The 13176-nt window shown below is 64.7% G+C and overlaps 1 protein-coding gene across 1 annotated transcript; it reads right to left on the reverse strand.

Annotated features, from left to right (window-relative positions):
- Positions 1–723: 723 nt before the first annotated feature.
- ARC (activity regulated cytoskeleton associated protein) lies at positions 724–4275 on the reverse strand. Its single transcript, XM_036922567.2, has 3 exons — positions 2197–4275; positions 1796–1939; positions 724–1552 (listed from the first exon to the last, which is right to left on the reverse strand). The coding sequence occupies exon 1, from the start codon at positions 4001–4003 to the stop codon at positions 2813–2815; it is 1191 nt and encodes a 396-aa protein (XP_036778462.2). The 5' UTR covers positions 4004–4275; the 3' UTR covers positions 724–1552; positions 1796–1939; positions 2197–2812.
- Positions 4276–13176: the final 8901 nt, after the last annotated feature.

The raw sequence follows: 13176 nt of genomic DNA on the forward strand, positions 1-13176 counted from the left end.
CAGCCTGCCCTCCAGGTTTTGGGCTGCCCTAGCCAGCCCCGTGCTGAGTGAGCCAGGGCCTTGAAACAAGTCCATCTCCCAGCGGTCCTGCTTCTCATTGAACACTGGCTGGAGCAGGGGTTCACGTCCCCTCCAGGCCATCTCTCCCTCCCTCTCAGGCACCACAGAGGCAGATGAGGCCAATGACACACAGGACGCTGGATGGCCCTCGTTTCTGAGTTCTTAAGCCCATGCATGGATTGTAAGAGTGATGCTTCTCATTTTGCAGGTGAGAAAACCGAGGTTCATAGAGACAAGTTCATGATCTCACAGTCCAGGCTCTCCTAGCAGGGATCTTGCCTTGCTGGGCCCCTGGGCCTGCAGGCCTCTGTGTAGGCTGAACACTGGAGCAGAAGGGCTCTCAGGACCCCAAGATGCACACCCAGCAGGCAGTGGACGGGATCTGCAGGGGCCAGTCCTCTGCTCAGTGTGAATGATGGCTTCTCCCAATCCCCCCACGGCAGGTGGCCTCAGGACAAGTGGCCTGCAGCAGGCTGGCATGGGGCAGCCCTCTTAGGTCCCTCTAACCTGAGGACCCAGGACCCTGACCAACTGCCCTATGAGGCCAGGGCTGTGCTCTCTCAGTTCCCACAGACCCTCCGGTCTGCACTCGTAGGGATCCCCAGACCCAGCTCCAGGTGAGCCAGCCAAAGCCGGAAGAAAAATAGTAGCACACACTTCCCAAGAGGTTTCAGTGTTTTATTAGCAAAATCTTACAAAAGAGTCTGTCTTTAGGTTAAGGTGGCAGGGGTGTACACAGCCTGGCCTGACATCCACAGATGGGTCTGTGAGGGGATGAGGAGTGGGGGTGGCTACACTCTCTTGAGGACCCTAGGGCCTCCTGTAGCTTGTGCCATCCTGTGGGTATGGGTTACGGCCTATGTGCAAAAATAAAATCTGAGGGACTGGCAGGGGCACAGGATGGAGGGGCGGGCAGATTCACCTACAGACAATCCTGCATTTCTGGGAACCTTCAGTAGATAGGCAGAAAAGAGAACCCCCAACCAGGGCCTGCTTGGACTGCAGACACGAGTGGCCAGCCAGCACCATGTTGGTGCCGGAGGAAGTGGGGGTCCAGGCCTGGGCAAAACCAGGGCCTGGCAGAGAACCTGCATGAGCCTCAGGAGCAAAGGCTGCCGGGATGTCCTGAGGCTGGGGCCGTGGAGCAGGGGCAGAGTCTGTGGCCTCAGCCCTAGGGCTCGTGTAAAGCTCTGGCAGGAGAGGATGGCCCCACCATGGGTGGGGGTTGTGAGCTGGAGCAAGACAGGGCTAGAGGTTGCAGACCCCAGCTCCAGCCACAGCAGCCTTGGGGGCGGGCGGGCGGGCTGGCGGCCAGCGGGGCGGGCATAGTGGCAGGCCCTGGCCCTCACGCTGGCCCGTCTTCAGCACCGGCTCTCTGTCGGGCCCTCCTCTCTGCAGCCTCCTTGCTGGCTGCAGGCCTCTCCTCCTGTGTAGGGGGAGGACAGGGGGCACTGCCCAGTGCAGCCGCAGAGGCTCCGTGGGAACCTCAGACCTGAAAGGAAGACAATGGGACCATGAGGGGCAGGGCCAGAGGCCAGCAGGGGCTGCAGGGAACCCTCCCAGGGCGGAAGCCCCCCGAGGAGCTGGTGCGCTGCCCGGCAGCTTGCCCAGAGGACTGGGGGAGAGCATGGGACAGGGAGTGGGGTGGGGCGGAGGGGGCCTCGGTGGGAGCCCACAGGCCCTGGAGGACAGCTGAGGGACGGGGCTTCAGGGGGGAGGGATGGGGCTCCATTACCTGGAGTCACTCTCCTGGCTCCGAGGGCTCTGGCTGCTGCCTCAGCCGGGTCCGAGGACCCAGGCCCTGGGGGACCCTCGCCGGCCGCGGGTGAGTCATCAAGCAGAGCTCGATCCTTTCCTGGGCTGGCGTGAGTCACTGGTGCTGGGAGGAAGAGAGAGCACAAGGGGCCATGAGAGAGCTGGCTCAGCAACTCCCCCAGCCCCACCTCCCCCATCAGTCCCCCTTCAGGTCCCTGGGTCTCTGCTCCTTCCTGCCTCTGCGAAGCCCTCCATCCCACCCCCAAACTAACTTGCTGGGGATGCTTTGAGCCCAGAGGCTCCCCAGAAAAGAAGTTGGCTTTGGGCCCTTCCCGCTTGACAGCACCCCCTGGCGGTGGTATCACCGGGGCAGGGCCTCACCTGAGGGGCCAGGAGGCACCAGGACACCAGGTCTGTTGCTGCGGCTGTGGCTGCGGCTGCATTTATTATGGCTTCTTGGCCCCCAGGAGGAGGGAGCCACACTGCCCCAGCTGGCGTGTGTGGCAGCGAGGGTGCCAGCCAGCTGCGTGGCAACTTCCAGGGGCAGGTGGTCTCCCCGAAGCCGAGGTTCCCACAGCACTGGTTCTGCTCTTAGCTTCTGCCCTGGGGCGTTCCTTGAGCTTGGTGCACACTGGGCATGCCGCCTGGACACTTGGTTTCTGAGTGCCCAGAGGGCCCAGGCATTGAGCAGAATGAGGAAGCCTGAGAGTGTGGAGGGTGGGGTCGCAGGCCGGCAGGTTCGGGACTGGGGCAGACAGACAGAGGGGGATGACCAGGCAGGGGCCCTGCAATGGAGAGGGGCTCCTTTGCCGCTTAGGGGATACTGCCCACATCTGGCTGACGTGTCTGTGCGCAGGTCGGGCTAGGAGGCCGAGCAAAGGGGGTGCCCAGCTGGAGGAAGATGAGAGCCCCCCAGTTCAGGAGCCATCCCAGCTCCAAAGTCCAGCTGGCAAAGGCCATTGGGCTGTGGTGGGCAAGCCGGGGCCTAGGCTGCCCTCTACTCAGGCTGGGTTCGGTCACTGGCCACGGACTCGCTGGTGAGGGCTGGCGTGACGGCCTCCGCCTCGTCCTCGGTGGGCGGGTGGGGGCTGGCCGTCTCGGCCGCCTGCTCCAGGCCGTCCTGCACCTCCATGCCCCTCTGGATGAGCTGCTCCAGGGTCTTGGGCAGCGGGTGGCGCAGGAAGCGCTTGAGCTTGGGCTGCAGGGTGCCCACCACATACTGGATGATCTCCTCCTCCTCGGCGTCCACATACAGCGTCTGGTACAGGTCCCGCTTGCGCCACAGGAACTGGTCCAGCGGCTCTCCCTGCTTCTGCGGCAGGTCCAGCTCGCGCTGCATGGCCTCTCGGGACAGCGTGCCCTCGCTGTACTGCAAGAATTCCTTCTTGAACTGCACCCAGTTCTTCACGGAGCCCTGCTTGAACTCCCACCACTTCTTGGCTGGCCCGTTCATATGGTTCTGGATTTGTGACAGCCAGTACTCCTCAGAGCCACCCACCTGTCTCAGGTACTCCTCCAGGTGGCTGAGGAACTCCCTTGGGTCCTCAAAGATCTGGGTGTCCACCCCGGGACTCAGCTGCCCTTCCTCACCAGGCCCCCAGGGTGGGTACTGCTGGGCCTCCGCTGGCTCCTGCCCGGGCACCTCCCCGGCAGCCGGTGGTGGGGTAATGGCGTAGGGGCTGACCGTGTAGTCATAGGGGTCAGCCTCATGGCAGTAGCCCTCGGGACCTCCGACGCCCACAGAGACGGTGTGGGGGGCCGGCTCGCTGCCCACCGGGTACTTGCCGCCCATGGACTCCAGCCGGTCGGCCCACCTCTCCAGCCGGTAAAAGACCTCCCGCCACACGTGCATCTCCCGCTTGACCCAGCGCTCCAGGTTGGCGATGGTCTCCTGGCAGCGGCACAGGCAGGCCTTGATGGACTTCTTCCAGCGCTGCGAGTCCCCCGTGGGCACGTAGCCGTCCAGGTTGCTCTCCAACTTGCCCACCGACCTGTGCAGCCCCTTCAGCTCGCGCTCCACCTGCTTGGACACCTCGGCCAGCAGGTGCCGGTGGGTCCGGCGCACGTGCTCCAGCATCTCGGCCCGGCACTTACCGATCTGCAGGATCACGTTGGGCTTGGCCGCCGGGCCGCCCCGCGGCGCCGGGTAGGCGTGGAGGCCGCCGCTCCTCATGTGCTCCAGCTCCATCTGCGTGCCGGTAGCCGAGGCGATCGGATAGCGAAGTCCTGAGAGACCGGCTGTGCGGAGATGCGGGAGCCTGCGGCGGTGGGTCGGGCGGAGCGGCGCGCTGGGACCCTCGGCGCGGCGGCAGCTGGACGTTCGCAGCAGACCGCGGAGGAGCTGCGAGCTCTGCGCCCAAGCGCCGCCGGGGCTCTTTATGCCGCCGCGCGCCCGTGGGCGGCCCCTAGGCGAGCGCGGCTCCCATTGGCCCAGGCGCCCGCTCGCGCCCGCGCCCCGCCTCCCCGCGCCCCCTCGCCAGGCCGGCGAGGACCCGCCCCCTGCACTAGCTGCCGGGGTGACTAATGCGCGCTCCCCCGCCCGCGGGCCCATTCAACCTGCGGGACCAGCGACCCTCCCACGCTCCAGCGCGGCGCCGGGAGGCGCGGGTGCGGGCTCCCGGGGGCCTGAGACAGGTTGTCGCGCTGCCCCCGCCCAAAGGTAAGGAGGAAGCCCCTCCCTCAGGATCCCAGGGTCCGATCCTCCTCCTACCGCTCTCTCCTTACTGGGGGTGGGGTGGAGCTGGGCTCTGCTCTCCTGGGTCCCCACCGGCCCTGCCCCTGCCCCTGCCCAGTCGGCTTTTCAGGATGTTCAGCCACGGATGAGCCCTGGCAACCACCCGACATTCAGATCCTCTTCCCTGGAGCCCGAGGCTTTCAGGACGCTTCTATGCACAGGTGCGCTAGGCAGCCCTCCCCAGTGTCAGGTGTGAGTTCCCAGCTGTGGCCTCCGGCTTCTGCCTCCCCCTGCCCGGCGCCCTGGAATCCGGGCCCTGAGCTGGTCCTCTGCGCCTGGTGAGGGACGCACCCAAGCCTTGGCTCTGCCTGGGCCCCTGGCATTGGTGTGGATGTGTGGACACTTGTGTAACGATGGTTAAGGCTGCCTGGTGCCCCACTCCCAGGTCTTTAGTGAGGCCCAAGACTTTACATTTCTCTCCTCCAGAGAAATCTGGAAGCTGCTTTGGTGGGGGTGGGGGGCGCGAGGGGAGTTGGGCTGTGGAGGAGATGGAGGGGTCCTGCAGCCCACTGCAGGGTGCTGGGCCCTGAAACCCCCCAGGCCACTGAGGGCACCTGGTCGGAAGCTCCAAGACTTCTAAGAGGAAGGGCAGAGGGAGGCAGGGAAGGGGTGCCGGCCGACTTCTGCAGTCGGGAGAGGCAGGGAACAGCAAAGCACCATATAAGGAATGGGGCTCCGGAAGCTGAGATTCCCCTGGGAGGGAGGCCCCTTCCGCCTCCTTGGCAACAGCGGTGGGGGAGGGCCGCCTTTCCCGGGCTACCCCAGGATGGATGGTTATGGGTCCCGGGCCTCTGATGTTCTCTGGGCACAGGTAATACACACCACTGCCCACAGCCACCAGCAGGTGGTGGATCACCTTAGGGCCTGCTGCCAGCTTCCCTCTCCCACTCTCACGCTGCACACTCATAGCCCCCCACATGCACACTCATAGCCCCCCGCATGCACACTCATAGCCCCCCGCATGCACACTCATAGCCCCCCGCATGCACAGTCATCCCCCCGCCCACGCCCACTCCTCACACAGGCCCACAGCCCCCCTCCTGTTCACACCCTAGAGAGCATGCAGGTGCCCACACTTTGGGATCTCCAGGCCCCTTCCCCCTGCTCTCCTGGGAGGCCTCCCCGTAACCCAGAGTCTATCCGGCTTCTCTTCCCCCCTGAGCTTCCACTCCTGGTGGGGGGATATCTTTCTGGCAAAAACTCCCCAAAAATCGCTTTCCTGGCATTTCTAATTAAAGGCGAGTGGGTGGGCAGAGAAGGGAGGGTGGAGGGGCAGCACAGAGCAGGGAGGGGGAGTCAGGCAGAGAAGCTGCCAGGAGTCCCAGAGCCGTCCAGCTGGGAGCCCGAGGAGGCAGCCTTCCCTACCCCGTGAGATATATGCGTGTGGCTCCTGGTCACTGCGGGCTGCTTGTGTCCGTGAGCTCGTGCCCATGCCTGGGGGTCTGGGGGCCCTTGTGGGGGAAGGTGCCCAATGAGCCAGCTGGGCGGTGGGAGTGCCAGAGCCAGAGCCAGCACTCGAGTGACCAGGGCCACCCACTGCCGTTTACAGAGACCACGTGGCCCTGAGGGAGGCACGCAGGCCCAGATGCTCTGACCAGCTCTGGGCCTCAGGCCACAGTGGCCTCCAGCCCCCACCCCACCCCACCCAAGGCTGCAGCACTCTGGCGGGGCTCCTGGAGGAAAGAGGTCCAGCCAGGGCCGAGGGTCCCCAGGGGTTGACATGCTGAGAGAAGCGGTGGACACAAGAGGGGCTGGCGGGGATAGCAAGGGGCTGAGCAAAGGCAGGAGGCTGGAAAGTGGGTGACAGATCACCTTGGTCAGGGGAGCCAGGCCGCAGAGGGGATCTCGAGGTGGCCCAGCAGGCAGGGCAGGGCTTGGCCCAGACCCCTTGGTGCCCCCCCATGGCCAGTCCAGCCTGAGGTGGGCCTGAGCACAGTGTGGGGGCGGATGCTGCGGCAGGTGGCGCAGAGCCCAGGCAGGCCCTGCACCGAGGCTGCGCTCACAGCTCACAGGGTGACAGGCGACAGCCACTGCGCCCGGACACTTAATCGCTGCCCAATTATCACCCCAGAAGCTGCAGCAAACCCCCGCACTGGAGCCTCAGGCTCCATTCTTCCGCCTCCGGAAAAGAGACCGTGGCTCCCTGTGCCTGGGACAGGGCGACCACCCCCATCCCGCTTTTCACACCCCCTCCCCCAACAGCAGGGGTGAAGGTGCAGTGTGTGGGCCCCAGTCCCCCTTCCCAGCAGAGCAGGAAGGCGCAAAGAGGGAGGGCAGTCCAGCTCCCACCCTGCTCCAAGCCAAGCTTTTCTGCTCCTGTGGGGTGGGGGGAGGCAGGCCAAAGAGACCACAGGGGTTCGCCCAATGCTAGGACCCAGGCAGCCCCCACTTCAGTCCCTCTGGGATTCTGACCTTTTGCCCCTAGGGCTCCAGGCTTGCAGTGCCCAGGTGCCGACTGGATGTTGCTAACATGCCTATTTCAAGATAGGGTCTCCGCTCCCAAATCCACAGCCTCAGAGAGCCCTGCCCCTAGCTGGAGCCCTGGGTGTCCCGACAGCCCCTTCCTCCCCAGCGCCTGCCCTCCTGTGGGTGCCGTGTGACCAGGTCCACGACCCTGGGAGCTCACACCTACCTCCGGGGACCCCTTGGGGCTGGCTCCCTGTCCCCACTGCCCGGACCTCCAGATATACCATGGGGTCTGCTCAGCAAGATGAGACAGGCCCCCTGTACCCCAAGCCTCCCTGCTCCTCAGGGATCCCCTAGCAACTCCCTGCTCCCCTTTGGGGGCACCGAGTATGACCTTGGGGCTGAGGGGCAGAGGTCACCTCCCTCCCCAGCAGGGCCACAGCCACAGCATGTGGACTCACACCAGCCTCAAGCTTCCGAAACTTCCCAAAGTGTCTGCACGGGAGACTCTCCCAGGGTGTTGGCATTTTGCACCACTTAGCACCCTGGTGTGAGCACAAACTCCTGTGGGGGCAGAGTTCACGTGCCACCTCACACTCACACACTCCAGCTGATGGGGCTCCTTGTGCCTGAGTCAGGCCGTCCTGCCCTAGGCGGTGGGGACGGGGGCTGCCTCTGGCTCCCACCTGGCCCTTCTTCCTGGGCTTGGGCTGTGATCCCAGTGCCCACCCTCCACCCATGCCTACTTCCCATCCTGCTGCCCTGTGGGGCCATCCCTGTCATGTGGCCTCTTTCCTCCGCTAACACACCTAGTGGGGCTGGGAGAGAAGGGCCAGGCCGACCCTGTGCTTTGGGGCCAGCGCAGGCCTGCTCCTGACTGCTCCTGGTGGGGTCTCCGTCCACCTGGCCTCGGTGCCCAGTGCTGCCCAGCCTGCTGTCCTGGCTCTGCAGGGGTTTCCCACGAGGCCACTCCTCTCCTGCCCGGAATCCAGGCCGCCGCCTCTTGCTTCTCCCTTCTCTCTGGGCTGTGTGTGCCTCTAAGGCCAGCCCCCATGTTCAGGTGCTCACAGCTGATTTACCAGAACCCGCAACAGGGCCTGGCCCAGACTAGGCATTCAGGACCGGGCATGGGAAGGAAAAAGGAAGGGCCCTTCTCTGTCCTTTTTTGTCAGATGTTTGGCAGTTGCTCAACTGAGCCTCAACTTTCCATCTGTAAAATGGGGTCACAGTACCCAGGCCTGCTGCCCCACCTGGTCCTGGCGGGAGGATCTCCCCCAACTTGTCAGGCTGTTATTCCTGGGACCTGGGAGGTGGGGTGTGGTTGGAGCCCACCACCCCGTGGCTCCTCCTTGTCTGCCTTCTGTGCCCCCTGGGCAGCACTGGGCCCCGCTCCCTTGCCCTGGCTGCACAGGCCCCCATGACAGACGCGCTGGGGGAGCAGCTGGCAGAAGGGCGGGGGACCTGAGCCCGGGCAGCTGCGAGGACACTTGGGCCTCACAGCTGGCCTTGCCCCCACCCCACCCCACTCCCACCCCCTGGCTCCCCCATCCCTCCTGGGAGGGTGCCCTCAGTGGAGCTGGGGGGTATACGGAGAGGCAGACACAGGGGTGGGCTGAGGGCAGGGCACACCCACTGGGCTAGAGCCCAGACCGGGCGGAGGCCAGAGAGGACAGGAGGATGGGGTGGAGGGCAGAGACACCGGAGGGGGGGGCAAGGCCAGCCCCTCTTCTCAAGGGGATATTTCCACCCTGGTGGGGGGCTCTGCCCAGGCCACCACCGCAGGTGGCAGAGGTGGGGTCCCTGGGCTGCACCTGCCAGGTGTTCCTCCTGCAACCAGAGCAGCTGCTGAGAGACCCCAGGAGACCGGGCAAGCCAGGCAGGGGTCTCAGGAGGCCCCTCGGTGCTGGTGTCAGACCTGTGGCGGGGGGTGCCCCAGAGCGGAGGCGCTGCACCCAGAGGGGCTCCCAGCGCCAGAGTCCCAGGAGGCTCCTCCTTCCGCCCCCTCCCCTCCTTCCTTCCGCGCTTCCTCTCCCTCCGGGCTTGGCAGGGTGTGTGTGCTGTGTGCTGTGTCCTGTCCCCGGAACCGGCAGCCTGTTCTTCTGGGCCCCCACACACCAGACCCTCCTCCTTCCTGCCTCCTGCCTCCTCCCGCAGCACCTCCCATCCAGGGGAAGTTCTGTATTTTTCCAACAGTGCTGGCAGGGAGGTGCCCGAGCCGGCTGCCCCCTGTGCCTCACAGGTGCCCATACCCCAGCAGCCCGGGGCCAGCTGGTGGAGAGCCCAGCCTCCAGGGAACCTCACCCCCACCCCCAGCCATGACCTGGGTGAGGGGAAGCTAAGGCCAGAGCCAGGGCAGGACGGTAAGAGGGCACGGGAAAGGCCTGTGGCGCCCGGAGGCATCCCAGACGTGGTGGGTGAGTCCCCACAGCCCCTGCCCTTTCCCGGCCTCAGTTTCCTTACCCGTAAAGTGGGCACAACCATCTCTCCCCTGTTCAACCATGGGGTGAGTCAGCCATTCAGTCAGAACAACAGTTCCTGAGCCAACTTAACAGGCACTGAGAAAAATGGGGTACAGGGAGGCACAGGTGGCCCCACAAAATAGGGTCCTCACCGTGACTCCACACAGGCCCAGAGGATGCAGGTTGCATGCGGCCCTACGCATCTGCCCACACCTGCAGGGCGAGCCTTCACTCAGAGGCCCGAGCTCAGTTTCCAAAACACCAGGCTGGGACCCCCACCCCAGGCCAGGACAAGGAGAGGAAGGGGCCCACGGGGGCACTGCAGGTCAGGTGTTGGGGGGACCCCTGCCAGGGGCAGGTGTTCAGGTAGGAGCCCTGGACAGGGCAATGGGCTGGGAGGGGCTTGCTGGGTGGTTGTCCCTCCAGCCCATCTGGGTGTCCACAGGGCACTGGACAGGGATGGGCACTGGGCACTGCCTCCTCACACTGCTTCTCCTCTAGCTGTGTGACCTCCCGCAAATCCCTTAGGCCCTCTGGCCCCACGTGGTCCTCCCACAGTGGTCACGCAGGACTAAATGGGCAGCTCAGCGGCTGTGGCAATGGTGTGTGGCTAGGAGTGTGGACCAGCCATGCCATTCCCTCCACTGGGAGTGCCACTGCCCCCACCCCTTGTTCAGCTAACAAAGGCCTACCCAGTTTTAAAACCTGAGCACAAGGACTCAGCATGGCTTTCTGTACTGTCTAAGTCTGAGCCTAGTGCCACCACTTCCAGGGAGGCTCCCTGGTCTCCCCAAGCAGTGAGTCTTCTGTAGAGCCTCATGTCTGTGTGTCTGCATTTCTACGGTCCGTGTGTCCAGGGTGACTTCCTGATCTGTCCTTCTACTATGATCTTGCTCACTGACTGTGCCAGCCGCTTAGCTTGCTCTGGGCACGTGGAGTGGACAAGGCCCATCTGGTTCCTGCCTTGAGGAGACTCTGGCCAGGGATGCCTGGCACCCCTAGCTGCTGGAGCCAGCAGCCCAGAGGGGCCCCCATGGGCAGAGAAGCCAGAGCGAGCTGGGTTCAGTCCCCCTCCAGCGGCAGGGCCTGGAGGGGAAGGGGGCTGGATGGGGTGGATCCAAAGGGTTCCTCCTCATCTTGGCTGGGAAGCGACCTCCAACCTGGGTCTGTGGCCAGAGAGAGGAGGGCCGCAGGGGAAAGCAAATGGGGAGCTGCTGGCACGACCTCCCAGCTGGAGGCTGCCCCACGGTGGGTGGGGGGCCGGTTTGAGGGCTGTTTAGAGGGTCAGGGATAAGAGGGAGTCAAGCTCCCAGTGTCTGCTTGGTGACCTTGGCAGTCAAGTGTGGGAACAGTGCGACAAGGACTCAGGAACAGCTCGGGGGCTGCCTGGGGGGCCTGGAGCCAGGCAGCAGCCCCCTCCTCTCTGCTCCACTGGGCCCCCAGCCAGGCTGCCTCCCCAGATGCCCAGGGGGCCCGGATCATGCGGCAGGAGCCCCAGGTGTACCCAGCTCCTCCGCCAGGACAGGGGTTTGCTACCAGCTGGCACTGTCCAGACGCCCCGGGAGCTGGGGTTCAGGACAGCCCGTGCCAGGGAGGGGGTGGCGGCGCGCCTTCCCGCTGTTCTCTGCATCTGCATTTAGATCTCTCCCTGCAGCTTCCAGGGCACACTTCCGGAGCCATAAAAGGAGAGAGGCTGAGAATAGTGCGTGTGACGCTTGAGGAGCTTCCCCACGCAGGCAGGCTCTGCGCTGTGCCTGCCGGGAGGGGTGGAGGGACCCGGCCCAGCACCCCCGGAAGTGGTGGTGGCCCGCTCGGGGTCCTGCCCTCCTTCCTCCGCTGGCCACTCCCTGCCATGAGGCTGGGGCCTGAGCCCCGTGCCCTTCACAGCCGCCTCCCTACCCAGACCACCTTGGCCACTTCCACAGGCCACCTGCTCCAGCTCCTGGGCCCCTGACCCGGATATCCCAGGCCACTGGCCCGGTCACCCTGCCAGCTCCAGGCACGATGGTTGCCCAGGCTGGTGTCTCCCCCATGCCCCCCTTTTCATGGACGTGGGTGCCTGCCAGTGTGCGGCTGGGCTCTAGGGTGCCAGGTGTGAGCTGTGATGATCCTGGGCCCTCGGGCTTGGTGGCAGCCCTACCAAAGCCCAGGTCCCCCACATCCCAGCTCAACATCCCCCAGCCACAAGGAGCTGCCCACAGTGGAGCCTCAGCGGGCGGTGGTCCGCAGGGCCCTGGCTGTCTCCCCGCCCCAGGCTCTTGTGCAATTCCTGCTGACTTTGAACAAAGGCCTGTGTTTCTGTTTTGTCGCAGGCCCCACCAGTTATTCAGCCAGGCCCACCTGCCAGAGCCCCCTTTCCAATCCTGGGGGACAGGAGTCCACTGTTCTGTGGTCTCTCTGGAAAGAAGGTCACATGGGAGAAGGGGCCTGCCACACACCCAGCATCTCCCTGACCTGTGGAGCAGCTGGGGGCGTTCATCATCACCCATTTCTCAGATGAGAGACTTGAGTGCAGAGAGGGTGGGCCCAGGAAACCCAGCTAGTGATTGGATGGCCGAGCCTCTGGCTCTGAAGCCAGCCCTGGTCCTGCTGTCCAGTGCCAGGCCAGGTCACCCCAGACACTCCCTGAGCCTGTCCTCTTCATTAATGGGGGGCCCTTGGAGGCCCGTGATGGGTGACTGCCCCCAGGGCAGGTCTGCGCCAGCAGGACACCTGACCAGTAGGTCTCATCCCTGACGCACGATCCCCTTTTTCATCCTTATTCCTGAGGCCCATATCTGGGCCAGGTGCTGGGCCATGGGGACTGGGGAGTGGCGTCGATTATGGCCCTTGCTCCAGTCCAGAAGGAGACTAGCCCCTCCCAGGTGCAGCTGGGGCTGGGGGACAAACCAGGGGCCTGAGTGGAGAGGAGAAGGCACAGGTAAGGACCAGGGGTCCAGATGTGTCTCCTGGAGGCTGCTCACCCACTGTGGCTTCACCCCATCACACCCACCCCTACAGACATGCCCCCTCTGAGCTGGAGAACAGAGATCTTCCCACAGACCCTACCTGCCATCAGGCTTTCGGCATCCCCCAGGTCCACTCCTGTAAAGGCCCAGGACACCCCACTCCATCTCCTAAACCTCCTGGGCCAAAGTGACAGCCTTCACATCTTGTTCCTTAACTGCCTCCTCCCCGAGGGGTGGTGGGCGACACTGAGGCCCAAAGAGGTCTGAACCAGGCCGCGCTCCACTGGGGAGTGTTCCCCACCCTCTGCCCTGATGGCCTCACCCCTGCCGCCACAGAATCCTCGGGCTGTCCCCACAGCCCACAGAGCCTGGGGATCTGGGGCATCTCAGGGAGGAGGTCGGACATGCCTAGACATTGGCCTTGGCCAGGGAGTCAGGTTTCCCTCACCTGAGGCCCAGAGGCGGCCCTGGGGGCAGGTGAGGAGGGGCTCCTGGGCCTGGGCCCGCGTCCCTCCCAGGCCCTCCTCCCTGGCCCAGCCTGCCCAGGCAGAGAAGGAAGGCCGAGGCGGGCCACACCAGAGCAAGCTGGCTGAGCGACTGACCACCCCAGCCCCATTTCCCGTGCGCCTTGGCCAGCCGGGGGCACAGGGTAAATTTCTAGCCTAGCCACTACACAGTGGGACCACAGTCCCTGAACCAGAGGGTGCTGCATTTTTCTAGGTAAAAATAAAATGCCATGTCAGAAGCCCACAAGGATCTCAGCATCTCCACTGGTGAGATGAGCATGGGCCTGGGGGAGGCAGACAGCTGTCCT

The sequence above is a fragment of the Manis pentadactyla genome, chromosome 3 (genome assembly GCF_030020395.1).
Source record: "Manis pentadactyla isolate mManPen7 chromosome 3, mManPen7.hap1, whole genome shotgun sequence".
Lineage (NCBI taxonomy): Eukaryota > Metazoa > Chordata > Mammalia > Pholidota > Manidae > Manis > Manis pentadactyla.

Coding starts and splice junctions, on each gene's coding strand:
- ARC (XM_036922567.2), bottom strand. CDS start 4,003: ATGGAGCTGGAGCACATGAGGAGCGGCGGCCTCCACGCCTACCCGGCG.